Source organism: Zeus faber (assembly GCF_960531495.2).
Source record: "Zeus faber genome assembly, chromosome: 5".
Lineage (NCBI taxonomy): Eukaryota > Metazoa > Chordata > Actinopteri > Zeiformes > Zeidae > Zeus > Zeus faber.
Window position 1 is genome coordinate 26,468,580 of NC_137192.1, and position 27,079 is coordinate 26,495,658.

General features: G+C 43.6%; 1 protein-coding gene across 5 annotated transcripts; it reads right to left on the bottom strand.

Annotated features, from left to right (window-relative positions):
- Nucleotides 1–351: 351 nt before the first annotated feature.
- On the bottom strand, nucleotides 352–26,964 carry smpd4 (sphingomyelin phosphodiesterase 4). 5 transcript variants are annotated; one of them, XM_080000784.1, is made up of 20 exons: nucleotides 26,837–26,964; nucleotides 26,146–26,262; nucleotides 25,186–25,272; nucleotides 23,923–24,059; nucleotides 23,513–23,588; nucleotides 22,401–22,509; nucleotides 21,776–21,828; nucleotides 21,538–21,689; nucleotides 20,829–20,961; nucleotides 20,651–20,722; nucleotides 15,685–15,774; nucleotides 13,667–13,809; nucleotides 12,862–12,952; nucleotides 12,500–12,594; nucleotides 11,086–11,249; nucleotides 10,138–10,343; nucleotides 8,464–8,688; nucleotides 4,524–4,655; nucleotides 2,518–2,646; nucleotides 352–985 (listed from the first exon to the last, which is right to left on the bottom strand). In XM_080000784.1, the coding sequence occupies exons 2-20, from the start codon at nucleotides 26,182–26,184 to the stop codon at nucleotides 665–667; spliced, it is 2,454 nt and encodes an 817-aa protein (XP_079856910.1). In that variant the 5' UTR covers nucleotides 26,185–26,262; nucleotides 26,837–26,964; the 3' UTR covers nucleotides 352–664. The 5 variants fall into 5 exon arrangements, with proteins under 5 accessions (XP_079856910.1, XP_079856907.1, XP_079856908.1 ...); XM_080000781.1 differs by having other exon boundaries at nucleotides 15,637–15,774; XM_080000782.1 differs by having other exon boundaries at nucleotides 15,637–15,774; nucleotides 26,896–26,950.
- Between the last annotated feature and the right edge of the window lie 115 nt (nucleotides 26,965–27,079).

Below are 27,079 nucleotides of genomic sequence, written 5' to 3' on the forward strand. Positions count from 1 at the left end.
GTTGAGGAACAACAACTGTCACCCACAGGTCAAACCGATGAATCAAAGCTCTTTCCGAATCCAGTCGGAAGAAACGGCGCAAACTTGTTTTCCTCCGATAAACTCAGCACAGACCCCTGTTGGTGTTTGTGGCCGTTATAACGTGTGTTTCTGCGGCTGCATGGACACGCCGGCCTTCTCCTGCGTCGACAACTGATCTGTTACGGGGCTGGACGGGCCGAGGAAAACCCCCCGGGACCCGCCCCAGGCCTCGCTCTGGCTTTCGCGAGGATAACTTTATTTTTTTAAAGGCGAGACCTGGTTAATAGATCCAAGCTGCTCCACAACCTTTCGGATGAAAATAAATCATCTTTGTTCAAGGTTTCCTCCCCCAACGAGGACAACAAGCCATAATAAAAAAGGCACAGCTGCAAAAGAGCATCAATTTATTGAGGATATTGACTTTTCACGTTGACAAAATAGAGACAATTCCTCCAAAGATCTATCAATGAAGTCCAATCAAGACATTAAAAGGAAAAAAAAAAAGTATAATTTACAAAGTTTTAGCCACCTTTTAAAAACAGCAAATCACTTTATACAAAACAAAGTGTTCCCAAAAACATTTTGGCAGATTTTCCATTGAGCAGTGCAGCGTCGTCAGTTTTTATGGGGTGTCGGCGCTCGGCTAGTGAGCCTTGACCTTGTCGCCGAGCAGAGAGCCCAGCATCCCGCAGAGCAGGGCCCCTCCCAGGATGAGCAGGGTGCTGGACGGGGGCCACAGGGCCAGCAGCGCCCCCAGCAGGTGCAGCAGCAGGAGCCCCAGCAGCGTCCTGTAGCTGGCCAGCGGGCGGAGGCTCAGCCGGGGCTCCCGGTTCCTCGCCTGGGTCCGGCGGGTCGCCGGGGTCTTCAGCAAGCGGCCCGCGGCCTCGGGGTTGGACAGGCAGCGGCGGCCCATGCGGCCCAGGAAGTCCGGTCTGGAGCACAGCGCCCTCATCTTGCCCCCGAGCTGCGGAGGGAGAGGCAGTCACCAACAATTTCATTTGGCTTTTTGTTCATCTCACATCACGATCAAATCAAAAGGCATTATTATTGAAGGCTGCATGTATATCAACACGTTTCTTTGACCAATATCTTTTTAATTGAATGCATCGCCTCTATACAAGCCATGTGGAGCTCCCTCCATCATTAAGGTTCTACTCAATTCTTGGTAAATTAAGCTAATTTCACAGACCTAAATTCTCAAAATTAACAGCAATTTTTTTAGGGATTTTCATGTTCACATCCAGCGGCGGCGAGCTTAACACGTACTCTACAGTATTGAAATAATTTCATTGACATTTGGCAAAAAAAAAAATTAAAAAAAATGGCGGATTGGTGCGTGAACGAGGCCACGGCTCCTTGTATCCACGCAAACGAGAACAACCGTCGCAGACGCACGACGTGGATGAACGGCGTCGGATTGTTGTCGCCACTGTCCTTTTCCCTCAGGAGAGGAATTAACACCCCGTCTGTGAAGGAACCACAGACGGGGGAAATGAAAACAGTTCTGCTGTGTAAAAAATAGAAAATAAATAAAAGTTGTGCAATACATAGATGCTGTGTGTTCCCCAAACAAAACCAATAAAAACAGTGTTTTTACTGTAGATGTTTTTATTTTGCCATGTTTACTGATCGAATGAAACAAAACTCCTCGGCGTGGAGTCCCCCACGAGCCTGGAGCACAAAAGGTGGGAACAAACTTTTAATGAGGTTTTGATTTGGATCCAATATGAGTGAAGCTGGATTCACTACTTCTCGCCACAACTTTGTTCAGAAACGGGTTCAGGCGCCTGATGAGGTGAGATCAGTGGAAGTTGACGTTCTTCACACAACTTCCACTGAGTTGGCCTCATCAGTCCGTTCTGGGAGCATGTTCACGTTCCTCATACAACATGCTCACAGAACGGAGGTAAACGGTTCCAGAACGGGCGTGGGGACACACGCAACAAACAAACAAACAAAATACATTTTTAAATAAATAAATAAATGGAGCGACACGCGCGCTGGAACACGTCACGTGAGAACAGGAAGGAACGCATGATCTGAGAAGCAAAACAAATCTTCCGGCAAAACAAATCCAGAGACATGTTTTGGGACAGAAAAGGATGAACAGGTCCACGTGAACACGTGGAATATCTGCACTTTGCGCAATGAAGTCATTTTTCAAAGAGTAGGTTTTGTTGTTTTTTTTGCCTCAATCTGTAGCTTCAAGGCCTGAAGCGAAATGTAATAAAAAAAATATATATAAAAAACCGTAAGAACATTTTTTTTTGCACTCGAATAGAATTTTGGAAATAAATAAATACATAAAAACAAAAAGTAGAGAAGCCCTGGGTGACATGCACTTGAACTGACCTGCACATCAGTGTTAAAGGGAGGACGGCGTGAAGCCACCTCCACTCAGCGCCACTTGGCTTTGCAGTCTGTGATGACGCAACGCGGCAGCACCACGGCCAAATAATACACAACTCACTCCAGAGCCTGGAAACGTCTACGCACCCGGTTGTTGATCAGCGTGGAGATCCTGAAGAGCAGCCGCACCAGCGCTGCGTTCTCGTAGCTCCTGATTGGCTGCAGCTCGGGGTCGCCCTGGTAACAGATCTGGAATCGCCGCTGCCCGTTGATGATCTGCACCAAGTGAGGAGGAGGAGGAGGAGGAGGGAGTTGAAATGCAGCAGGACAGGATGGACACCGTGCGTGAGGCCCAGCCGGGCAGGAGAGACACTGACACAGTCCGGTGGAAGACATCGCAGCAGCTTCTACCCCCTGGAGCTTCCCAACACCATACTGCCAAAGTACAAGTACAGTCTGCAATACTCCCCCCCCCCCCAATAGACGAGATCAAACGACGATTATTCCCAATGATATTTGCAGGTACTCGTCACTTACATACAGGTACTCGTCACTTACATACAGGTACTCGTCACTTACATACAGGTACTCGTCACTTACATACAGGTACTCGTCACTTACATACAAGTACTCGTCACTTACATACAAGTACTCGTCACTTACATACAGGTACTTGTCACTTACATACAGGTACTTGTCACTTACATACAGGTACTTGTCACTTACATACAGGTACTTGTCACTTAACCACTGAGTTCTGTTTCTAGAACCAGATCGTTAATTGAATTGGTACAGTAAACGAGGACCTGTGTTATTTCATGGTAAGGGGGCGTGGCTGGTATATAGTGTATACACTCTATAGTATATGTGGTTTATATAGTATATATAGATGTGGTATGTGCACTATATATAGTGTGTATAGTATGTACACTGTATATAGTATATATAGTATGTATACTATATATAGTGTGTATGGTGTATATAGTGTATAATGTACACTATACACTGTATTATAGTGTACGAGGTATGCATAGGGTATATATATATATATATATATATATATATATATATATATATATATATATATATATATATATATATAGTGTATATAGTATATTTAGTGTATACATTGTATACAGTGCATATAGTATGTAGTGTATATATAATGTATATATTATATATAGTGTATGCATTGTATACATTGTATACAGTGCATATAGTATGTAGTGTATATATAATGTATATATTATATATAGTGTATGCATTGTATACAGTGTATATAGTACATATAGTATGTAGTGTATATATAGTGTATATAGTATATATAGTGTATGCATGTGTACAGTGTATATAGTGTATACAGTGTATATAGTGCATATAGTATGTAGTGTATATATAGTATATATAGTGTATATAGTATATATAGTATATAAAGGGTGATGCGGTATGAGATGCTTGCTGCTGAGAGGCCTTGTACAACACAGACTGGTCATGTGTAGTGGTGAGTCTAACGGTGGTTAAACAGGTAGGTCCTTAAGTGGGAAATACCTGTATACAATACGGCCACACATGTACTATACCGGCATATTTCTACTCTGTGAGGTAAGTACTGGAGGACGGGTAAGTTTCATTTAGGAGGATTTAAATGTATATATAATACAACACGAACAATTAATCCTAATATATAATTATAGAACCCAGGATCGTGACTGTGGCGCTGCCCCGTGCGGCCGCCTGCGTGAGCACCTCGTGTTGATGACGCACATTTTGGTATTTTTTGTATTTTTAGAGCTTATTGTGCGTAAACACCGGGTGTCGTGATATTTCACTGCATGTATGAATGACCGTTTGCGTATCTATGCGACAAATAAGCTCTTGAATCTAAAAGGTATTTCAAAGCAGGACGGGAGGACGTCTCACTGTCGCCCCCGTCTGGCTGCTGGCGGAACAGCTTGAGCCTTCAGCTGCTTCACATGCAGCGTGAGGGTTTCCTTGCTTTATTTTACCCAATCATAATATACGATCATAGAAAGCTAAATCTTAGTTCCGCCATGGTTCACTCACTCACACACTTCAATCACGCCGCGTTCATGTTCCAGAATGCTAATTCATGTCCCAGAATGCTTTGGAAAGCCTGCGTTCTGCATTCTGACCTGCATCCTGCCGAGGTCGGTGAGGACCAGCCCGTCCTCGCTCTGGACGCAGTCCGGCAGCTGGTTGGCGCCATCCTCCTCCTGCGACGACCCCAGGGTGGAGATGAACTGACTTAGCTGGCCAGGATTCAGCTGGAGCACAAGGAAAACCGACAAATATATTTCTATCCCATAACTTCACCCCAATAAAATAGGTCTCAATCTTTATATATGTGCTCTTCATGGGTATCGTGCATATTAGGGACGTCTGGAGCCTCGAAATCCTGTGTTTGATACAGGTATCGGTGAAACTCCATGAGATTCAATGCCAGTCCAGGGTAGAGATGCCCCGACCGCAATTTTCTTGGCCGATTTCCATTTTCATATATATTTTCTTTTATTTATATATATATATATATATATATATATATATATATATATATTTTTTGTCTGACCTGTCTATTCCGATTTCCACTCAATTGTCGCTCATAATAAAACACTGACTATTAAATAACTTACATTTTTGAGTTGATATCAGGATCTTATCATCTGTTTTCATTAGGTATATCTGCTGTACGTTGATACAAATACATCATGTGATCATCACTGGCTGAATCAATGGTCCCGTCCTGCTTCAAGAGGTCCACCGTCGTTCCTGTCCCGAAGATCGCCTCTCCAGCCTGCTTGAATGACCAGCGTCCGGTGGCCCTCACTTCAGTGGTCATGAAGTGTTTCGAGAGGCTGATTAAGGATTGTATCTGCGCCTCCCTCCCCCGCACCTTGGACCCGTTTCAGTTCGCGTACCGGCAGAACAGATCCACAGGTGACGCGGTCTCCCAGGTACTGCAAACCACGCTCACGCACCTGGATGGCCGGAAGGGGGCCTATGTGAGAATGCTGTTCATAGATTATAGTTCAGCTTTCAACACAATAGTCCCCATTAGACTGGCTGTCAAGCTGCAGGAGCTTGGACTGAATACTCCGGTGAGTGCCTGGATCCTGGACTTCCTCTCAGCCCGGCCTCAGGTGGTTACGGTGGGGAAGTACATGTCCAGCTCCCTCACTCTAAACACAGGATCCCCCCAGGGCTGCGTCCTCAGCCCCCTACTGTACTCCCTGTACACAAATGACTGTGTGGCCAGGTCCAGCTCCAACACCATCATCAAGTTTGCTGACGACACCGTTGTCGTGGGCTTAATCAGCGATGGCGATGAGAAGGCATACCGCGAGGAGGTGGCTGACCTGTCACGTGAATGTCAGCAAAACTAAGGAGCTGATTGTGGACTCTAGGCGTGGATTACAACCGAGGACGCACGCGCCCTTGGTGATTAATGGGACTTCTCGACAGGGTGAGCAGCTTCAAGTACCTGGGAGTCCACATCACAGAGGACTTAACATGGACTTTACAAACAGACTCTAGTGAGGAAGGCAAGGCAGCGTCTTTACCACCTCAGGCAGCTGAGGAAATTCCGGGTCTCGTGAGGATCCTCAAGTCCTTCTACTGTGGAGCGGTGGAGAGCATCCTGACAGGCAACATCACTGCCTGGTTTGGGAACTGTACTGCTCAGGACAGGCGGGCCCTGCAGAGGGTGGTGCGTTCAGCCGAACGTACCATTGGAACTACCCTCCCCTCCCTGCAGGACTTATACAGCAGGAGGTGTAGTAGCAGAGCCCGCAGGAACATGAAGGATCCTCATCACCCCAACAACGGACTGTTCCAGCTGCTACGGTCAGGCCAGCGCCTCCTCAGTCACACAGCGAGAACAGAGACTGAGACGGAGTTTCTTCCCGCATCCATAAGAACTGTCAATGCTGACCTCACCAGGGGTCCTCAGAGCCACACACATAGGCTCCGTTACCTTACTGTACTGTATGTAGCATACTGTACCGCATACTATTCTGGGTTGTTCGGTGTTACCGTATTGCTGCTCCGTACTGTTGTATACTGTGCTGTATATCTCACAAACACTACCTCACTTTATTCACATGCCACTTTAATGCACATATCTGTACATACATAATTAGCCTATCCCATATACATAAGTCTATCTATATACATAAGTCTATTCCCTTTATTATATTTTGTACCCCCACCCTGCATTACCTTTGAGTTCTTATTTTATTCTATACATTTTATTCTATAGTATTCGACTTGCAACACGTTTTAGGAATCAGTTAGTTAGTCAAGTAGAAATATTTAGGTAGCTACCTTGTTTAGTCTAGAACATGTGTGTAATCACCGGGTGCGTTGCATTGACATTTCTCTGCATATATGTATGAAAGTATGTATATGACGAATAAACCTCTTAAATCTTGAATATCGTAGTGAGCACTGGGGCTAGCTGGTTAGCACAGGTCTTCAGTACTCGTCCAGATATGCCATCTGGGCCCGCAGCTTTCCTGGTGTTCACCCGCATCAGAGCCCTCATGACATCATGCTCTGACACTGAGAGTGCGCGCTCATCCCCAGCGGTGTGACTCCAATTAGCTGGCAAGCTAGCAGTGCTGTTGCCAGATTCAAACCGCACATAAAAGGAGTTCAGTACATTGGCTAGGGAGGTGTCCACACTCGTGGCTGGGAAGGAGCTGCTCTTGTAGTTCGTAATAGTCCGTAGCCTCTGCCACAAGCGTCTGGTGTCCACTTGCTCCATCTGTAGCTCCACTGTGTCTCTGTACGTCCCTTTGGCGTCCGTCACCGCCCTCCGCAGATTGTATGACGCCGCTTTGTAATTGTCCATGTTTCTGGATACAAGACCTTCATTGTAAGCGGCCGTGCGAGCATTCAGAGCGCCACGGATGGATTCATCAACCCACGGTTTCTTGTTAGGAAATATCCAAACTTTCGCCGTGGGAACAATGCTGTCTGCAAACGTAGCTATGAAGCTCACAGCTACTTCCGTAAACTCGCAGTCTACGTCAGTAAAAGCGTCCTGAAGCACGGCCTCTGATTGGTCTGACCACCGCTTTACGTCCCTCGTCACCACCGCTTCACGCGCAATGCACAGCTTGTAAACGGGAACCAGCAAAATCGTGGTGTGATCAGACCTCCGCCCTTGTCTGTCTTGGGCCACCTTCTCCAGCTGTTGCCACGTCAGCCCCTCCTTCTTGAACTCTTGCTCTGTGCTTCTTCTCCAGGTGTTGTTGGGACGACCTCTCCCCCGTTTGCCCTGTGGGTTCCATGTCAGTGCCTGTTTGGTCACAGCTGTTTTGTCTCTTCTCAGTGTGTGACCAATCCAGATCCACTCTCTCCCTTTCATCTGTACTTCTATTGGTTCCTGGTTGGTTCCCACAGGTTGATGTTGTTAATTGTGTTTGGCCAGAAGATCCCAAGGACGCGTCTTAGGCAGTGGTTCATGAAAGTCTGCAGCTTGCTTATGATGGTAGTGGTGTTCTTCCATGTTTCGGATCCGTACAGCAGTGCGGATTTGACGCTGGAGTTGAAGATTTTGAGCCTGGTGTTAAGAGATGTTTTTTTACTTTCCATATCTCGATTGGGATGTTGAATGATGTAATGATGAAAACCGTGCTGAATTCCCGGGGGAGGTAGAAGGGACGGCATGAGATGGGCAGCTGTTCCAGGTTCGGCGAGCAGGAGCGGGAGAGAGTCTGGATGTTTTTGGGGTTACAACAGCGGCTGTTTATCACCGGAAGGACTCGGCTGGACGGATGGCGCGGTCCGGCACCAGCGGGTTCAGCCATGTCTCCATGATCTGGAATAAGAGCAGCACCAAGGCCAGACGGGAGGAGCTGACTAGTCCGTCACCTTAGTCTGGGACTTCCTAGTCTACAACTCTAGAACGTCTCAGAAAGTCATTTTTTAAATTCTGGATTCATTTAAGTAGGATTATCTTAGCCCTGATTTTGATTAAATCTCGTCCATGGAACGGCCCCTTGGAGGACCTGCAGACACCCTGAAGAAGGAAGAAACCAGTTGAATTGGTAATTATTGAGTGGAACTCACTCTGAAGATCTGACACAGGTTGTCCAGAGCTCGGTCCAGGTACTCGTGGGTCCAGGTGCTCGACGACTCGCCGTCCTCCGTTGCGCCGAATGTGCCGTTGACATCGGCGGCGCCGAAGCCGAACCAGGACAGGAAGGAGGTGTTGGCGGCGACCTCCAGGGATTGGTCCGAGATCTTCTTGGCCGTCTGCCGCGCCTGGGCGATGATCTGGATCAGCCTCAGCACCTGGACAAGGAGCAGGACAGGTTTAATGTTCCTTAAAACTAATCTCACACACACACACACACACACACACACACACACACACACACACACACACACACACACACACACACACACACACACACACACACACACACACACACACACACACACACACACACACACACCACACACACACACACACACACACACACACACACACCTATATATCCATACCAATAATTGATCCTGTACAGAGAATCGCATTTTGTGTGTGTGTATATATATATATATATTTTTTTTTTTGACTAATGGTGTATATTTGGCAATTTTCATTTTCACACTGTTCAGCTTTTGTAACGCCAGTCCGAGAGAAACGCACCAATCCTCACCATGACAAATTCCTTCTCTATGAAAATGTTGAAATAAACTCAGGAGTATAATTTCCTAAATATAGACTACATCAAATTCTGAATCTGGCAGGCATTGAAAGATATTATTAGATAGAACATGGAGTCAGATATTGAAACTCTGGTTATTACTTATGGTTTGGAGAGAATATAAAAAAAGATATCCAACCAAATAATAAAAATACATGATAGTGATCTGTCCAAATAATTGTGGTTATCTGGAAAATGGGGTCCCTGCATGAAAATGGTTGGTATTTTCAATTTATGAAACAAATATTCATGGAAATATTCTCAAATCGAAGCAGATAATCTGTACTTTTTAAGCTGATTAAAAAGTACAGACATTTAGAGTACAAAGCCAACCCAATAGAAAATGTGTTACTGTCCAGATCACTTACAGTCCGCACTGTATATCTGAATAAATGAAATATCTACTACAAACAAATGAGCAGGAAAGAAACCAAAGAAATAACAAAACAGGGTCATGGGCGCCGAAGGGCTCATTGATGCGCGTGGGGAGTGAAGCCTAACCCGTCTGGTTCGATCCCACAGAAGAGCATCTGTAGCACAGATTGGCGAAAAAGTTCATGTTGCTATGATAGAAAGGTGTCAGAACACAGTGCATCACAGACCGGTCAGAGTGCACATGCCGACCCCTGTCCACCACCGAAAGCACCTAAAATGGGAATGTGAGCGTCAGAACTGGACCATGGAGCGATGGAAGGAGGTGTCCTGGTCTGATGAATCACGTTTTCTTCTACATCATGTGGATGGGTGGGGTTAGGGTCCGATCCGATCAAGCATCTGTGGGATGTGTTGGAACAACAAGCCAGATCCATGGGGGCCCCACCTCACAACTTCCAGGACTTTAAGGATCTGCTGCTAACGTCTTGGTGCCAGATACCACAGGACACCTCCAGAGGTCTTGGAGTCCATGCCTCCACGGGTCAGAGCTGATTTGGTGGCACGAGGGGGAGCTACACAATATAAGTGGTTATTAGTGCTGGTTTTAACATTGCGGCTGATTGGTGTATATATTCTACACATAGCCAGTGGAACTCACCGCCCCCCGCAGCTCGGGGCCGAACATCTGCTTATACTGGCAGTCCTGGCCCTCCAGGGCATAAACGTGGCACTTCACCCGGAACACGCTGTCTGTCACCACGCGTTGCCTTGACGAGAAGTAGCCTCCTGTCTGGCCGGGGCTCATGTAGGCGCGGGGCTGCCGGTGGTGCAGGACGTGCTCAGGCTCCAGGAACAGCTGCTCCCCTGCAGCAACAGAATCCAGTCAGTTAAGTGACTGGTTCATGTAGATAATTCCATCCTGAGGAATTATTAAATAAATGCATATATTATTCCACCTCAATAAAAAATAAAAATAAAAACATGTACAGACAGTTAACATTAAAAAGCACAACAGTCTGAAAAAACAAAACGCCAAATGAATATAAATGTTATTCTTTGCACTAGATCAATTAAAGGTATATATGGTTTAAATTATAGTGTCTACAATGTTATTTACAGTATATCTATGACAATACTTATTGATTTTGTATTTTCCAGTTTATAAACTGACTTTATTTTTTATTTATCAATAAAGATAAAAACTTTTTATGTAAACATTTTTCTTCTACATTTTTTACTGTATGTTCTGTATTTAGTGAGTCACTAAAAGCTGGACTCAAATTCCCTGTACTGTATGTGTACACCTGCTTGGCTAAGAAAAGAAAGCTGGACGGACAGTCAGTGAGACAGTCAGTCAGACAACACGATAGAACTTGTAGATAGAGAAATAGGGAACGTGCAATAACCAATGAAAATAAACTATGAACCTAAGATAAACGATACAAAATAAAATAGGCTGTTACAATAACTTACTGATAGACAATTAGTGTAAACCCAAAATGTATAATAATAAATAAATAAGCCAGAAATCAACAATAAGCAACAAGAAAATGCAATATACACTGACCTACAATTAACTAGGAAATCCATGTGTTTCGGTGCTCACCTTTCTGGATCATCTCGGCCAGGTTGATTTGGGAGAAGACCTTGGCGACCCTGAACACCATCAGGGCGTTGCGGGCGTTGACCAGGTCGGTGCGCACGGCGCGGTTCAGGAATCCCTGGAACAGCTTGGTGTAGAGCAGCAGGTTCTCCTGCACGAAGGAGCTCCTGGGGGTTGGAACACATCACAATATCACCATATGTCATGATCAATTATCATCAGAGTTACTACTCGGGTAGGGTCTCACCATTTTGATTCCAATACAAACGGGAACGATTCAATCCGATATTAATAAGACTGATCATCCTAACATTTTAGATTTTCTTGAACTTCCTTTTTTAAAATATTGTTTTTTGTTCGATTATCGGTTGACCGACATTCGTTGTTCACCATCAGGTTTATATCCTAATTTTGATGGTTCTTTTTCTGTATCTTTATGGTGTATTTGTATCATTAATTATGAAATTTATTGTACATTTCCAAATATTTTAAGTCATTTGTTTGGTTCATTGTAAATCACCATTTCTTATCTTTTTTCACCTATTCTGAATGGCCATTACATATATATTTTTATTACTTTATTATTATTGAAAATTATTTCATGTGAGCTGTCGTGATCCAACAACCTTCCTTCAGAGATGAATAAAGTATCTATCTCTGTGTACTAACATTTTTTACATGACAATTCCTGCCAACTTTTCAGTATATCAACCATCTGACATGGATTGCAAAGATATTTTGCAGAACAAATTCAGTTAAATGCATAAATTAAATATTTCATATAATGACCGATGATTCTTAATTTAAGTGGAAAACAGCTGCGGGATCATCTGCCTCCAACACCTTCTGTTCTGCGCATCTTCCTCCCTTACACCAACAGCCTGCATGTCCTCCCTCACCACTTCCATAAAGCTTCTCTTTGGCTTCCTCTTTTCCTCTTGCCTGGCAGCTCCATCCTCAGCCTCCTTCTCCCAACGTAACTCTCATCTCTCCTACACACGTGTCCAAACCATCTCAATCTGGCCTCTCTCACTTTTCCACCAAACTGTCCAACCTGAGCTGTCCCTCTAATGTACTCGTTCTTAATCCTGTCCGTCCTTGTCACTCCCAATGAAAACCTCAACATCCTCAACTCTGCCACCTCCAGTGCAGTCACCTGCCTTTTTGTCAGTGCCACCGCCTCTAAACCGTACAACATAGCTGCTCTCACTACCATCTGGCAGGGTCATGTTATATATGACATGAAATACAGTATAACATGAAAATGAAAGGGAGTGCACGGAGGGGTACAAAGAGTACCAATGCAGTAGAGTAAATATGCAGTAAAACTAAACAACAAAACAAATAAAAGAGTTACTCAGGAAATATAAACTAAAATGATAAAAGACGCCTCGGATATAAGGAGTGAAGGGTTCACCATTTCTCAGGGACGGTTCTGTTCTGGTCGGGAGGAGCGACCTTCTCTCCTGTGTATCTCCACGGCTGAATGTAGCTCAACCACGTCTCTAGCACCTGCACGGAGACAGGAAGTGACACATACAGTCTTTTGAAGAAGAAGAAAAAAAAAAAAAGAAAAACGTAACACAACTCACCAGTTTTAAATAAAATAAATTTTACTGATGCGAGACAAACAATCTGCAAAAAAATAATACATATCTTTCCCCTCTCGGAACAAACTGTGTGACAATCATTAAAAGTCCCATGCTGATTACATGTCGTAAAATTCAAAGACAGTATATTTGTATATGACTATAAATGACAAAAAAAGGTTGCGCTTACTGCTCTGAAAGAGCCGTCCAGAGGCCAATGGCCAAAACAGTGCTGGAGGAACAAGTGGAGCTTTTGCTGGACGAAGCGTTGCACCACCACCCTGCAAGGGGAACCACAGACACAATGTTTAGTGACTCCGGAGGGAAAACACGCACAACACTTACCTACATTAAAGCCTCGAGTCCATAACATTCCCACAGGATTTATTATGACAGGACTGTTTTTTAACCAATACTGTAAATATTTAACTGCAGGCGTACTAAGGTTGTGAACTTCACAGATTTGTAGGTATAGGGTATGAGAAGGTATAGTTATGAAAAGATATAGATCAGGAGGAGCTGCGACTTTAACCTATGAGGGCCATGGCAGCCATTTTTCAATATAATTACACTCATTTACTAGCTTATTATCAAGACTCTAAGAACACGTTTTCCGTTAAATTCAAGGGCAAGTTTAGCGCCAATTTGATGGCCGCCAAGGCCCTCAGTGGCCAAATCTGCTGACAGAATGAGGGTCATAAAACCAGTGATGTGGAGAGGACGTTCTCGGGAATGTTCTCGACTCTTTTCATAGCATATCAACTAAGGATGGGAATCACCATGGATCTCAAGATACAATATTATGGTATTGTAATAATATCATATTTTTATATTGTGGGGAAAAATATCGCAACAATATGCTGTATCGATTTTTCCCCACCACTAATATAAACCTACATCTGTGCCAAACCTGGTTTAAAAATCCCAAAATGTACAATTACTCATGGACATTTCCCCTTAACCACCCCACTAACAGTGACGTGTGCGAGCCTCACCTCTTGAACTCCTCCAGCGGGCTGGTGTGGGCAGAGGGCGTGGAGGATAGCTGCTCTGGTTTCTGGCTGTTGGAGAAGGCATGGAGGTGCTTGACCAGGAGACGCACCACCATGACATGCTCCTCCGTCGGGTTGAAGGGCTCCTGAAACACCAACCACATGCATCCAGCTCCAACGGGCTACACGGCACCCAAGCATCGCTAAGCTTGCCATTCTCACAAGAAGCCAGTCGCAGTGCCTCCCCAGATAAACAGCCAGTAAGGCACCGCCCACCAAAAAAACCTGTTTGCAAACGCATTGTGTTTGGAGCACAGAGGTTCCATACCCAGAATGCATTGCAACTGTCAATCAATGTTTACGATTAAAGAATAAATAGACCCGATAACCTTTTAAATTAGACTTTTTTAGGTCAGGTTAGATAGTCATAGCCACCACTTTTCTTTACACAGAAGTGTGGCGACAAATTTTAGAAAACATTCATGACATTGTTAACGCTTTGATATGATCTTGGAAGCAGGTTTTTCTGTCAGTATATAACCCAAGGAAGGCTACATTGAAACCTCAGTGCTCCGTAATTGATCAATAAATTCTCCGCAAGACGGGAATAAGATGCAAAATGAAGTCAAACCAGCTGATAACAACCACGCCCGCGTACTTCCATCAAGAGAAACCAAACCCCGAAATCAAACCATCTGTTTGAACACAGGTCGTGGAAGCTGCTTCACCTGATCCGCTCAAAATGGTACCAAATGTTGTCACGTACCACCTTTTTGTATGGTAAGTCCCGTCACTTGGTTCAAAACTGAGCCAAATGGTTTGATTTTAGGGTTTTGTTAATCCTTAACAAAGGTTTCTTGACATGGATATGAAATGGATGTCCTCCAGTAATATTGTTTCTTTAAATAAAAAAATGTGTCAAAAGACAGAAACGCATGGATCCACCGCAGAAACGCCAAAAGCAGCAAAGCAAAAACAAAAAACATTTGAAATACCATAGCAACAGCAGCAGCAGACACACACACACACATAGGCAACAAGCCCAACTCTGCTCAGAGATTCAAGGTCCACAACTTCAACCCAGGCTGCATTTCTCCAATCAAGGATACTTCTCTTTTTGGAATTTAGAATTTGTCAAATTCAAAGCCTCTCACAACCAGACATGAGTGTAAAGATTAAAAGTTGGATTTATGGGATTGTATGATTCTTATAGGAGGCATACAATGATTCATGAACGATTGCAGGCCCGTTTCCAAACATCCATCTAAGGCCCGAGCCAATTTAATGTAATAATCCTCTTTTGATCTGTGATTGTTTAACAGAAAGATAATACTATCTTCTGGAAAAAACGATTGTGTATATCTGCAATATAAAAAAGACTAGTGCTGTGTCCCGAATCACCCACAACTTACTACATATACATACTATCATCCAGAGTAATTGATATGTGAGTAAAAAGATCAATGCCTTTTCAGGCATCCTTTATTGTCATAGAACCGCAGCGTTGGTCTGATCCTCCACCATTATTTTCTGTCTAGACCTGCCGTCTAGTCACAATGCCCTGTGGGTTAACCATGCCAGCATAGCGTGCAGTAGTTGTTTTCTATGGTATTTGACCAGATGTAGTATGCCATCCTGGTACTTTTTAGATGCATGCTATGGTTTGTAGTTTATGGACACATACTGATTTGGCATACTAAATAGTATGCTATTCTGGACGCACCATGGGTTTCTGGGAAAAAAAAAAACACCTGGATTCTGGCACACGCACACGCACACACACACACACACACACACACACACACACACACACACACACACACACACACACACACACACACACACAAATTATACCCAGCTGGTCCGGAGGCAGCAATGTAGAATTTAGCGGTCAGTCTGTTGGTCAGTAAAGGAGAAGTAGCCTTGACTGTGACTTGTGACCCTGAGCGAAACAGTGAGTGGCCTAGCGTTACCTCCAGGAGGCCCCAGGGGACCGGGGCTGAGTGAAAAGGTAAATGTACTTGGTAGGTGTGGAGGGTCCCAGAGCCTGGTGGGGCTTGAGGTTGGCACGGCATGCTGGACAAACTGAGACGATACTGCAGCAACGCCAGCTGATCCCCCCACAGCGACCACCAGGGAGAGGAGGAGGAGGAGGAAGGAGACCACAAGGGTGGAGGGAAAGAATGAAGGAAACAAGTGGGAAGAGGAGAAGGAGGAATAAGGAAAAAAAGAAAAGGTGATAAAAAGGTAGGAACATGGATGGAATGGAAGGAGGAACATGAGAAGAGGAGCGATGGAGATGGTAACAAAGAATTGGCAGTGCAACGAGGAAGAAAAATTAAAATGACATACAGGCCGTGGAGGGAAGGAGAGAAAGAGAGAACAGGGGAGGAGACAAACACAGACATATTGACCGTTGGAACACACTGTTTGCACAGCTGGGAGACGGCATAGTAGACTTTCCTACAACACCCCAGGACCAGTAGGACTCCATGGTTAACACTGATGAGAACCACCTGCACTTATTTAACCCAATGCCACCGAAACAGAAATATGTCAAAACAATTAACCAACTAAAGAAATGTAGTACTTCCGCAACGCATTGATTCTATAACAACTCTAATCTTCAGTAAGACAGTGCCCTGACCGTTATGCGGTTACGGTACACCATGGACTAGGTCAAAAGTAGGGACACACCGTTTGTGAAATTCTGGGCCAATACCGATACCGATGTTTAAAATAACAATTTGGCCGATGGCCGATGTTTTCGGAGTTCCCCTGAACACAGCATCACTTACAGTTTTCCGAGTTCACATGAACGGCGCATCACTTTCTGCTCGGATTGCTGTTGAGAGCTGTGTCTGCGTCTTCTAAAAACAATCGTGGATGGTGTTCTCTCAGACGGATAAAAAAAATTGTAATTACAAAAAAACAAAAAGAAATGCTAAAATGGGTGGCAAAATATACTGGGCGGCCGTTAATATACCTGGGTGGCCCTCCCAAGTAAAGTCTATGTGTGGGAAACACTGGTTTAACATCGGCCAGTGCCTTCGGCGAATGTCATCTTATTTGCTGACAGGCCGATGGCAGTCAACAAGGTGAATATCGGCTGATACATTACTGCATCCCTCGTTAAAAGGATTTGACTTTCGGCCTGACTCACTTCCACTATAACTGGAGCACCTAAATTAGGAGTCTCATAGCCGGTGTTGGTTTGACTAATGTAAAAAATGATATTTAAGTAGACAGAGTAGATGGATAAACCTACATTTTGGAGTATCACTTTAACTGCACTTTGTTAAGGGACTAGAGGGCAAAGGGAGAAGAGAAACTGAAAGGAAAATGTAAGCTTTACGTTCAGAAATAATCAGATATAGTAGCGGTGCTAGGGGGCAGTCTAAGACATCACATCCTTTACGCAGGGACATTAATCAACGGCTCAAACACAAGATTCAAGTTTAATGAATTGCATGAATTTCAGGGAGAGGTAGTGAACCATTCCGGTCTTAACTTTGCGAAGTGGCTCTACCATTTTATTCAATTTATTGGCAACGAATGAAAATAAGTGCTACCAGCTTGTGGATTAACAATTCATAACCAAGGCAGAGACACAATTTACCATGCAAGCAGAGAGCTTGGCACATTACATATATTTGCACAAATATTTCACACCTTGCATCGAGAATTGAAGGCCTTACAGTTTAGAAAGGTTTTTTTTTTGACAATTTCCTCTCTTGGGACTTTGGGCGAGGGGGCAGTTTATCATATGACAACACGTGATGAACATGAATAGACAACATTTCCAACTAGTTTTTTATAAATGGGAGACAAATAGGAGTCTAAATAACATCCCATCTAATTTTACATGGTTTAATCCCATTTCTAATGGCAGGCACACCACTGCTTAGTAGATATTGAGGGTGAGAGAGGGGTATACTGCCAAAAGCTCTCACACAAATACAACCATGTAATCTCCACAGCCAAGGGGTGTCGCAACATATATTCTGCACATTTGCAGGCTGTTATTTGACATATTTTTCACACACACACACACACACACACACACACACACACACACACACACACACACACACACACACACACACACACACACACACACACACCAGCATAAACACTCCCACTGTGATTGTGTTCTTTTTTTTCAGTGAATTTTATTTGTTCAATCACAATGTCCTTCAAGTGTCAAACTGAACTAATTTTGGATAAGTGTATAATGAAGGAACTGGTTTGAGTGGTACCGAGGAGAGGAAAAAAAAAAAAAAAAAAAGGGAGTTAGAGATGGGATTCTCTAATGGAGAAAGAAAGATTCTGTGCTAATCACTACTGTCCACTTAAAAAGAATGTATCAGAACTTGTGATATGCGATACTTACAAGTTCTCTATCCCTGCACCCCAAACTTAAAAAATAAGCGCATTTAAGTATTAACATTTTCCCCTCGCTGTTTAAGTCATTGATAATAACCCAAAGTTAATGTTATGGGGCTCAGTGGTAAGCACTGTCGCATCACAGCTCCTGGCCCCAGTCCCAGGTCCTTGTTGTGCAGAGTTTCCCTGTGTTTGTTTGGGTTCCCTCCCACCATCAAAAGACAAAAGGTAGGCAGGTGAGGGACCTGCCCAGGGACTACAGATGAAAATTAGCATTCATCATTAGTTAACTCTGACTCTGAAGTGGAAACTGATATGTTGATTTATCTGCACTTTCCCTGGTTAAAAAAATAAAAATAAATAATATAAAATAAAAGTTTAATAAGACCTTAATCAGACCAGATCCCCCTCGACGTTATGCTTTTTCTTTCTACCTGAAACCGTCACTGTGGGTGACTTTATGCTGGAGTTCCAGGTCCAATCACAGAAGAGGAGACATGCTGTCGGACGGACGGACGGAAAGAGCAACAGTCATGCAGTGTGCAAACAGTAGGACCAGAGAGGGGTCAAGACAGGAAGCAAAAGCACTAAAACTAGCAATATCTGACATGCTATGCCGGCACCTTCCATAATAAACAGTCCAGAAAGTTCAACAGAAATAGACTATATTATGCTGCCTTCGATGAAGTCCAAATTAAGGCATGTACAGTATGTACTGTATGAAGCAGGGTTCCAGCGACCTGAGGATTCAGTCTCAAGGGATGATGTTATACTCATCTCACAGTTGTGTCAGTGGCCAAAAACATCATCAATACTTAACCACTAATGCTGGAGGAAGTGATCAGCTCTCTAAACTGTAAACAAGAAGAGTACCAGTGCAGCTGTGGTATGAACGTAGATCTGAGGAAATAGTCAAGGACTTCTCCATGAGTAATGTCACCCTGGTTTGCTCAGGGCAAGAAACAAAACTTTTTACCAACAGCCAACAAAATATTGGCAAAATTACCAACCACTTTCAGTACTTTTGATACGTTGTGAAAGGTATTATGGTCTACAACACCGTGGCAAGTTATCTGCCAAGATCATTGGCATAGTAAGCAGAGTTACCACCCACAGGCACCCATTTCACATCATTTTGCTGGGGACTGTTTTCACACACAAGGCCAAACGGGATAGTGGTGTGCGAGTGTGTGCGGGTAGAGTAGGTCGTTTGGATGTGCAACAAGATTCATATTTTAATAGTCTACTATACAGCTTATTCATAGTTTACTAGTTGGTGGAACCAAAAATAAAGAATAGATAATGTTTCGACACATTTCCCACATACTTACACATACTCAGAGTTGAAGCTCAAAGTTGCTGTACAGGGAATAACATGAGGACTGGGGTGGGAAACACTGTTCTAGAAGAAGCCAAAATTAGCTTAAACGTTTATGTTAAAAAAAATAAACAAACAAAAAAAAAAGCAAACATGCACTTTATCTACTTAGGAGAACAAAATAGCCACCAATTCCCAACAATGGATTAGCAAAACAATAAGGCTGAACCAGTAATTAGCTTAGTCCATATCTTGCTAATCTACAGAACTAAAGCTTTAATGTAAAATAAGGATCCTCACTAATCCTTACAAACAGCCAGTCACTCTGGCACGTCACTGAATCAGCAGCAATATTATTTCGTTTTTGTTTTATATATATATAATTTGTGGACTTTATTATATTATTTTGTTAAAGGTATGTGTAACTTGTGTAACTTTTCTGAATTAAAATTTCTAATAACAACTAGACCTATGTTATATATTGCTGAGTTGTGTACTTACATTATGCCAAATGTTTCCAACATTTTTCAAACCCAGAGAAATCCGTAATTTTAATATAGGTAACAATCAGTTTCATTAGGTCGCCCATTAATGTCGTCACACCACCTTTACCCCATCTACTTGCTATAAGTTGCAGGGCAACACGGGAAACACCAGATAATACGTCAGAGAGTGAGGAGGGGACTCGACAAAGTAGTTAACGTTAGCTAGCCACTGTATTGTACTATTGTTTGTATTGCTCTATAATCACTAACTATTGTCTGATGGAGCACGATGATTAACTGCTGTTTGCTGCACATCCTGACACGAGGCGAGACACGTCAGACTCATTTTCATCGGCAACCATGACAAATAAAGACAACTCCCCCCATTATCCCACACTACTTCACGACGTCATCAAACTCCCGTATTTTGTTTTGATTGATAGACCCCTAGCCCCAGGAAGTACATACAAGGTGTCAAAATGTATTGCTTTATGTGCTGCAGTGCCATGGAGAGGAGAGGGTGGAGGTGGAGAGAAGGTGGTGGAGGCTGGGGGTAGAGGGTGGAGACTGGGGAGGAGACTGGAGTGTAAACAGTGGAAGCTGGGGGTGAGACGAGGAAGATCAAGTGGGTGGTACAGGGAACGGCACTGGTAGGGAGACGGTCCAGGCTAGGGAGGGGAGAGGGTGGAGGTTGGAGGAGAGTAGGTGGGGGCTGGGGGGCAGGTGTGTGGTACAGGGAAGGGTGCGTGGGAGGGAGAGGAAAGAGAGGTGAGTGGTCGAGGAAGGTGGAACTCCTACCTTCACCTGAGGAGACTGCAGCTTCTGGTACATCTCCAGCGAGTAGTGATGGAGCCAGAGCTCCACAAACATCTGGAGAGGGAATGAAGAACAAATAAAATACCAACTGTCGTGTGTCTTTCATTGGTCGCATCTTTTCAAAAAATAAAGGTGGAGTTATTATGGACTGGAGCTTAACCTGAAGCAGTGTCTCCGACCTCCAGATTTCTTGGGCTGCGGGGTCTGCGTTGACGGACGGCTGGTGAAAGATGTTGTGTTTGAGGAGGCTGGAGCTGTGGGCGCCGTAGCTAGCGAAGGAAACACTCGGAGATCTGCGGGGAGCAGAGGATTCTGGGTAAACAGACGAAACCCGACTACGGCAATCGGCAAAGCCTCGCAGCTGTTGGGTCTCGTATTTGGATGCGCATATATTTGTGTGGCAAAATTTTTGTCATGTTAAAAACGTCTTCAGGAATGCCTCGGGAAGCTGCAGTTTGGGGGAAAAGAGGGAGTGTTACCAAATCCTAACCATTTGTAAAATGAGAATCTGTAATAAGAGTTATAAGAATATGAGTATCTGTTGTCAGTATTATACGTACTTATTTAAAGTTTTACACACACACACACACACACACACACACACACACACACACACACACACACACACACACACACACACACACACACACACACACACACACACACACACACACACACACACACACACACAGATTGTGGTTCAGAAAAGGCCCCAGAGTACTGAGAAGATGCCCGTGATGATGATAAACAGACACAAGAGATGAAGATAAAAATCATAAGATACTAAAAGACAAATGCCTTAAATGCTAATTTAAAAAATAACAATTTGAACTCTCACTTACGAAACATCAGAGACATCACAAACCCACCTCGGTGAAGGAGCGGTGACGGAGCCTCTGGAGTCGGAGAACGGAGAGGGAGGCACGATGCCTTCCGTGGGGAGGAAGTATTTCAAGTACGTGTCCACCAGCAGGAAGTAGGCAGAGTCTGTAGAACTGCCATGTTGGCCCGGGGGGCAACTCTGAGGAGAGACGGCAACACTTTAGAGGAAACACTTCGGAGGTTCACGCTCACTCTGACACTGTATTTCGTCGCTGTGAATCTTACCTTTGGCGTGATGAGACTGTGGGCAAAGTTAAACATGTAGAATTCAAATGGATCTGTGGAGAAGTTAAGGAACAGGAAACAGTTTTCCGAGGTCTCGTGAACACAGCATCCCTTCCTGCAGTCTCTTGACCGAGCACTTTCTTATCCACCTGAACCAGAGAACTGTGCCCATGTCTTCTTAACGTAACACCAGAGGGTCCACTAGTTAATCGATCGTGGATGATGTTCTCTCGGACGGATAAAAAAAATAAATAAAAAAAATGGGTCGCCAAAGATATATTGGTGTTCAAATACACTGAACAGTTCTCTTCATTTTGAATTGGGCTATGTTTAAAGGTTGTCGCTCACGATTCTGCTTGTTCACCTGCAAGGAGTGTGGGAGGAGGCACACACACACACACACACACACACACACACACACACACACACACACACACACACACACACACACACACACACACACACACACACACACACACACACACACACACACACACACACACACACACACGGGGGAAGCTTCGTCTAGCAGGCCTATTGTGACACTTTAGTCACCACCATTTTTTCTGAGACCGGACAATCTAAAAATGTTTCCGTTTTGAAAATAACCCGGAGTGAAGGATACTAAAGGCCAGGTTGAGAGAGAGCACACCGGAGAGTGGAAACTGCAGCTTGTTGTGGAACAGCGGGCAGTCGGGCTGAACGCCCTGCTGGACGCTGGCCTTCACAGGACCCTGCAGGAGACACAGTGACAGAGTGGGAAATAAGTTACGTGCAAAACGTTTTTTTTTCGTTTTGTTTTTTTTATTTATATATAAATACTTCAATATTCCGCAGTGTGCTTTAAAAAAACATCAGGAACGCAGAGGCAAACTGACTCGCAACAATAAATTTTTTGTTAAAAATTACTCAGTTTCATTTTTTTTTTGTTTTTATTGAATTAATATTATAATTAAATATAATAAATATATAATTAAACTAACTGAGAAACTAACTATTCAATAGCATGATCAAAACCACCTTAAAATAGGAAATGTCAGAGATTTCAAATGATTTGACATTTAATTTCATAAGCATTCTGGGGTTAAGTGTCTAAATTAGCCTTTACAATGAAGAATAATGTCAACAGACCCTTAAGAGACATTATGTAAAAGTTGGCCAGAGTCAATTGCTAAAAATATATATATATATTTTTTTTTTTTAAACTTACGAGGTGAAAAAAAAAAAAAACATTCACTTTATTGGTGCAAAATACTTGCAGCCGTGACATTGGGCGATTTCAATTTAGTTTGAGGTTCAAGTTCAAGAGTTTATTTGTCACATACCTATAGATAAGGTCATACATATATGCAGTGAAATGTCAGGACACCTGGTGATTACGCACAATAAGCTCTATAAGCTCTAAAAATACTATAGGTAAATTAAATAATAGCTATATTTATTATTAAATAATAATAGTTGTTTGCTGTAAAAATTCCCCGATTGCAGCATCAAACATCAAGCACAAAACCTTGCCTAAATAAACACTGCCAGCCATCCAAGAGCAGAAGGCATCATGGGAAACCACAGGAGAAATATTCTGAATCTGATGTTAATTATCTCTTAAAGTAGATCTTGCTCTAAGTCAGGTTGGACACCCCTGCTTTAAAAGGCACCTGGTGTTTAATTCCCCTGATTTTCCAATTTGTCACAAGATTTAAGAAAATAATAATGAAAGATTACAATAAGTGTTCTTACCGGCAAATAATTGACGGGGATCTCAAATTTGTATTCCTCTGCCTGGAGTTTGTACACCAGCTTCATCATGGGCCCGCTGCAAAGCAAATCAGAGGAGGGCAGAGGAAAACGAAAATCAGCTGATGTACAGAGGTAAAAGAAAAAGGAGTTTTGGTGATTTGATTGTCAAGTTCCTGGAGCTGTGAATCAACTGTACATTTTTTGACAACGCACAGAAAAAATAATAAATATAACTGCAAGCAGAAACTAAGGGGCCAAGCACTACATGCTAATTTGGCCCCAGATCACACATAACAACATTCATTCTGATTGGACAAGAGGCCGAGGAGTAGCTTGTCAAGGAGTAGTTTGCGGACATTTGTGAACAGCACCAGTGTGTTGTTTCTCCAGTTTCTGCAGCACTGACCCACCTGGGCTTCAGGAACTCCAGGGCGATGTTGAACTCATGGCTGCGGGAATGCAGGAATCGCAGGTTCCAGCCGGAGATGACGCCGTCAAGGCTGCCAAACACACACTCCACCAGCCAGGGGAAGATGAGGTGCAACTCCTGGAAAACAGAGATACACATTAATAAGTCTGGAAAAACATGTGGCTTTTCTTTAATATCTGATACTATTCATAACTCTTGGTATTGGTTTTTGTTTTACTAAAATGCTGATACAGTTTGCCTATTTAAACAGCCTTTACATTGCAGGAACCAACTTAGTTCCCATCGTACTTAGGAACTTCAGCCTTCCCACAGGAGGAAATTGGTTCCACTTGGAAAGTTCCTGGTCCATATAAAGAGTCCTAAGAAACAAGACGATCCTTTTCAGGGAACCGGCAACCATTGTGAAGGAGTTTGTGGTACTGAATAATGCTGAAACGTTCAACTTAACCGAATTGTATGAAACCTGTTTCAATGTATTTCAATGAATTTGAACACCCCCTGTACTGCACCTTTGACAAAGACCTCCAATCTCCTTATCTGACTGCTTGCAGTGAGCATGGGAACAAAACCCAAGTGCAACTTTTATATATAAGAATATACAGTATGTTTACATGTATAACGTAAGAATTTTGTATGGAATTATATATTGTTATGTAGCAAAAATAAAAATGATAGTATTAACAGGTCAAACGTTGGGTGGCCTCTAGTGTCCCGTCTTGGAGCGGCGACCACACACAATGCCGATGATTCATGTGCAAAGCTCTTCGCCACCAACTCATTCATCCAAACAAAACAGCCATTGTGTCACTCAGTGAGGCACCAACAGTGGAACAGCTGTTCCCAAACAAGAGTGAAGGACTTCCAAAAATCCACCATAACAGCCTCAATGGGCTGGAGTAACAATACCTTGGTGTAACATTTTTGTCTAAACAAATTTAGTAATAAAGACTTTTTAGAGCATTTGTTTTGAATGTCACTTTACGATCTCTATCTCTGTATCTCTCTATCTATCCAGTTCTGTGTAGATATAAAATAACAGTGAATCTACTGTTAATCCACACTAGCAGCTGCTCGTCCAATTAAAATTCCTGACCGATGAGGGGACGCGTGTTTGTATGGAGTCACCCAGCACACACACCATCACACTAGTGATAGGTTAACCTAGACAGCTGCTTGCAGTACAATCATCACCTTTAAAAGTGGTGTTATAGAGCACTGGGGTGTGGGGGGTGTTTCACTTCACCTTTGCAGGGTAGTCGTCTATGACTTTCACCAGATCTTGACATCTCTGGAGGAGCGGTTTTGTGGTGGACTCTGCTTTCAGGTTCGCCTGCGTCAAACACAAACACAGAGGTATCGGCCCACAGTCCTGCATCGGATAACATCTTTCACACAGACACACAAGTAATTTGCCTTCATGGGTTCCTATGATTTTGAATGTGCAAAATGTCCAAAAAAAAAAAAAAGAGTTCAAAATAAACCAGAGCCCGACAAAAAATGGTTGCCCCCACATCTGTGCCAGTGTAAACCATTTGGTGGTTGTCAACTTTTCATATTGAATTTTTTTTAATTAAATAATTAAAAAAATGTGTATACCCTGCCCTGTTCACCTTAAAACAAGACTGTGAAAAAAAGTTAATAAATATGTGTTCCCTTTGTTAACATCACTTTCTTATAATGTAATATATAAGCTAGGATCATTATAAAATTAAATCAAAATTATGCAGGGTTGTCAACTTCCGAAAAAAGTTGGTGTCAGGGCGTGAAACATGCCGGTTCGACTATATCAGAGATGTATAACATGCACACAGACAGTTCTTTATAAACAACCGACCTGCAAAATCTGTCTTGTGTTATGCTGTCATGCACCAATTCAAGAAGTTACATTCCAATTTGTTATTACATTTAACTTTAATGCAAAGTGTGAGATGTTAACATGCTGCAATTTGCATTAGCACGAGGCTACTTGTCCACCAGAGACAAAAAGCAAAATCACTTTATTGGTTCCGCCGGGGAAACGTGTCCTCTGCATTTGACCCATTCTAGCTCTCTAGGAGCGGCGGGGACCAACTCCAACTCTCGGGTGGAGCCAATGCCTTGCTCAAGCGCATCGGCAGGAATGTGAAAATAACATGAGCCCCTTAGCCACCATAGCCGCAAGGAAACACTAGACAACAAAGACTGACTGAAAGAAACGACTCACCAGTAGGAAACTTGGCTGTTGCAATGTTGGAGCAGCCATCCAGGATCCTGGATTCAAAATTTTCACGACACACAGTCCGTTGGTCCCTTTGGCCACGGAACAATGATAGTCAAAAGCCTGTCGTTGGAATGGGAATACAATTGATAAGAATAGAAAATAGAATAAATGGACTGTGGTCAAGCAAGGCAATATCAGGTTCTTTCAGTTTGTGCATATAAGTATTACAATATTAAAAAAAACAAAAACAAAAAAAAACATGTTATTCATCCTTGGACGCCGTGAAAATAATAGATATTCTACTTCAATAAAAACAAACTGCTGGCTTAAAAGCACAAATTCAACTGAAGCAACGGCTGATGATCTCAGTCCCTACAACAGGGGCAGGGAATCATTCTGGCGTTGCAATACCAACACGTGAAATGACATAAACACTAATGGAGCGGAAAACCCTCGAGTGGAAAGTAACAAAGTCCGAGTACTTCAGTGAAAGTACTTCAGTGAAACTTACTGAAGTACAGTAGAAATAAGCGCTTAGGTGCGTCTACCTGAGTAGATAGTGTAACGCGGGGGGCTCCTTTGACACGGGAGCAGGCTAACAGTTAGCCGCCATGCAAACGGGTAGGAGTAAACAGCTAGTAGCGGCGGCGGCGGCGGCGGCTAGCGAATCGACCTGACAGCGTTGGCCGCTCACTTCGGATTTCGCCTTTGCGCGGAGCGTAACGGAGCCGTCTCAATCTAACCGGGACTGACTTAACAACGCTTCTCCGCCCGCGGCCGCCGGGGGGGGGTCTCCGCTCGCTCCTCGTCTCCAGGCTCGAGCTCCACTGAGCCGCGCTTCCGTCGGGGCTGCGCAGCGTGACGCCCGGCGACCGGAACTGACGTCACTTCGTGGCGCCCGGCGGGTGTTGACGAGAACCGGACGGTGGCGCCCCCC

Bases quoted from the DNA above. Each gene is read 5' to 3' on its own strand.
- smpd4 (XM_080000781.1), bottom strand. From the start codon at position 26,184: ATGGCTGCTCCAACATTGCAACAGCCAAGTTTCCTACTG. The intron at 12,953-13,666 runs GTGAGGCTCGCA...TTCCCCTTGCAG, and splicing joins CCGCTGGAGGAGTTCAAGAG to GGTGGTGGTGCAACGCTTCG. The intron at 4,656-8,463 runs GTGAGTTCCACT...CTTGTGCTCCAG, and splicing joins ACCTGTGTCAGATCTTCAGA to CTGAATCCTGGCCAGCTAAG.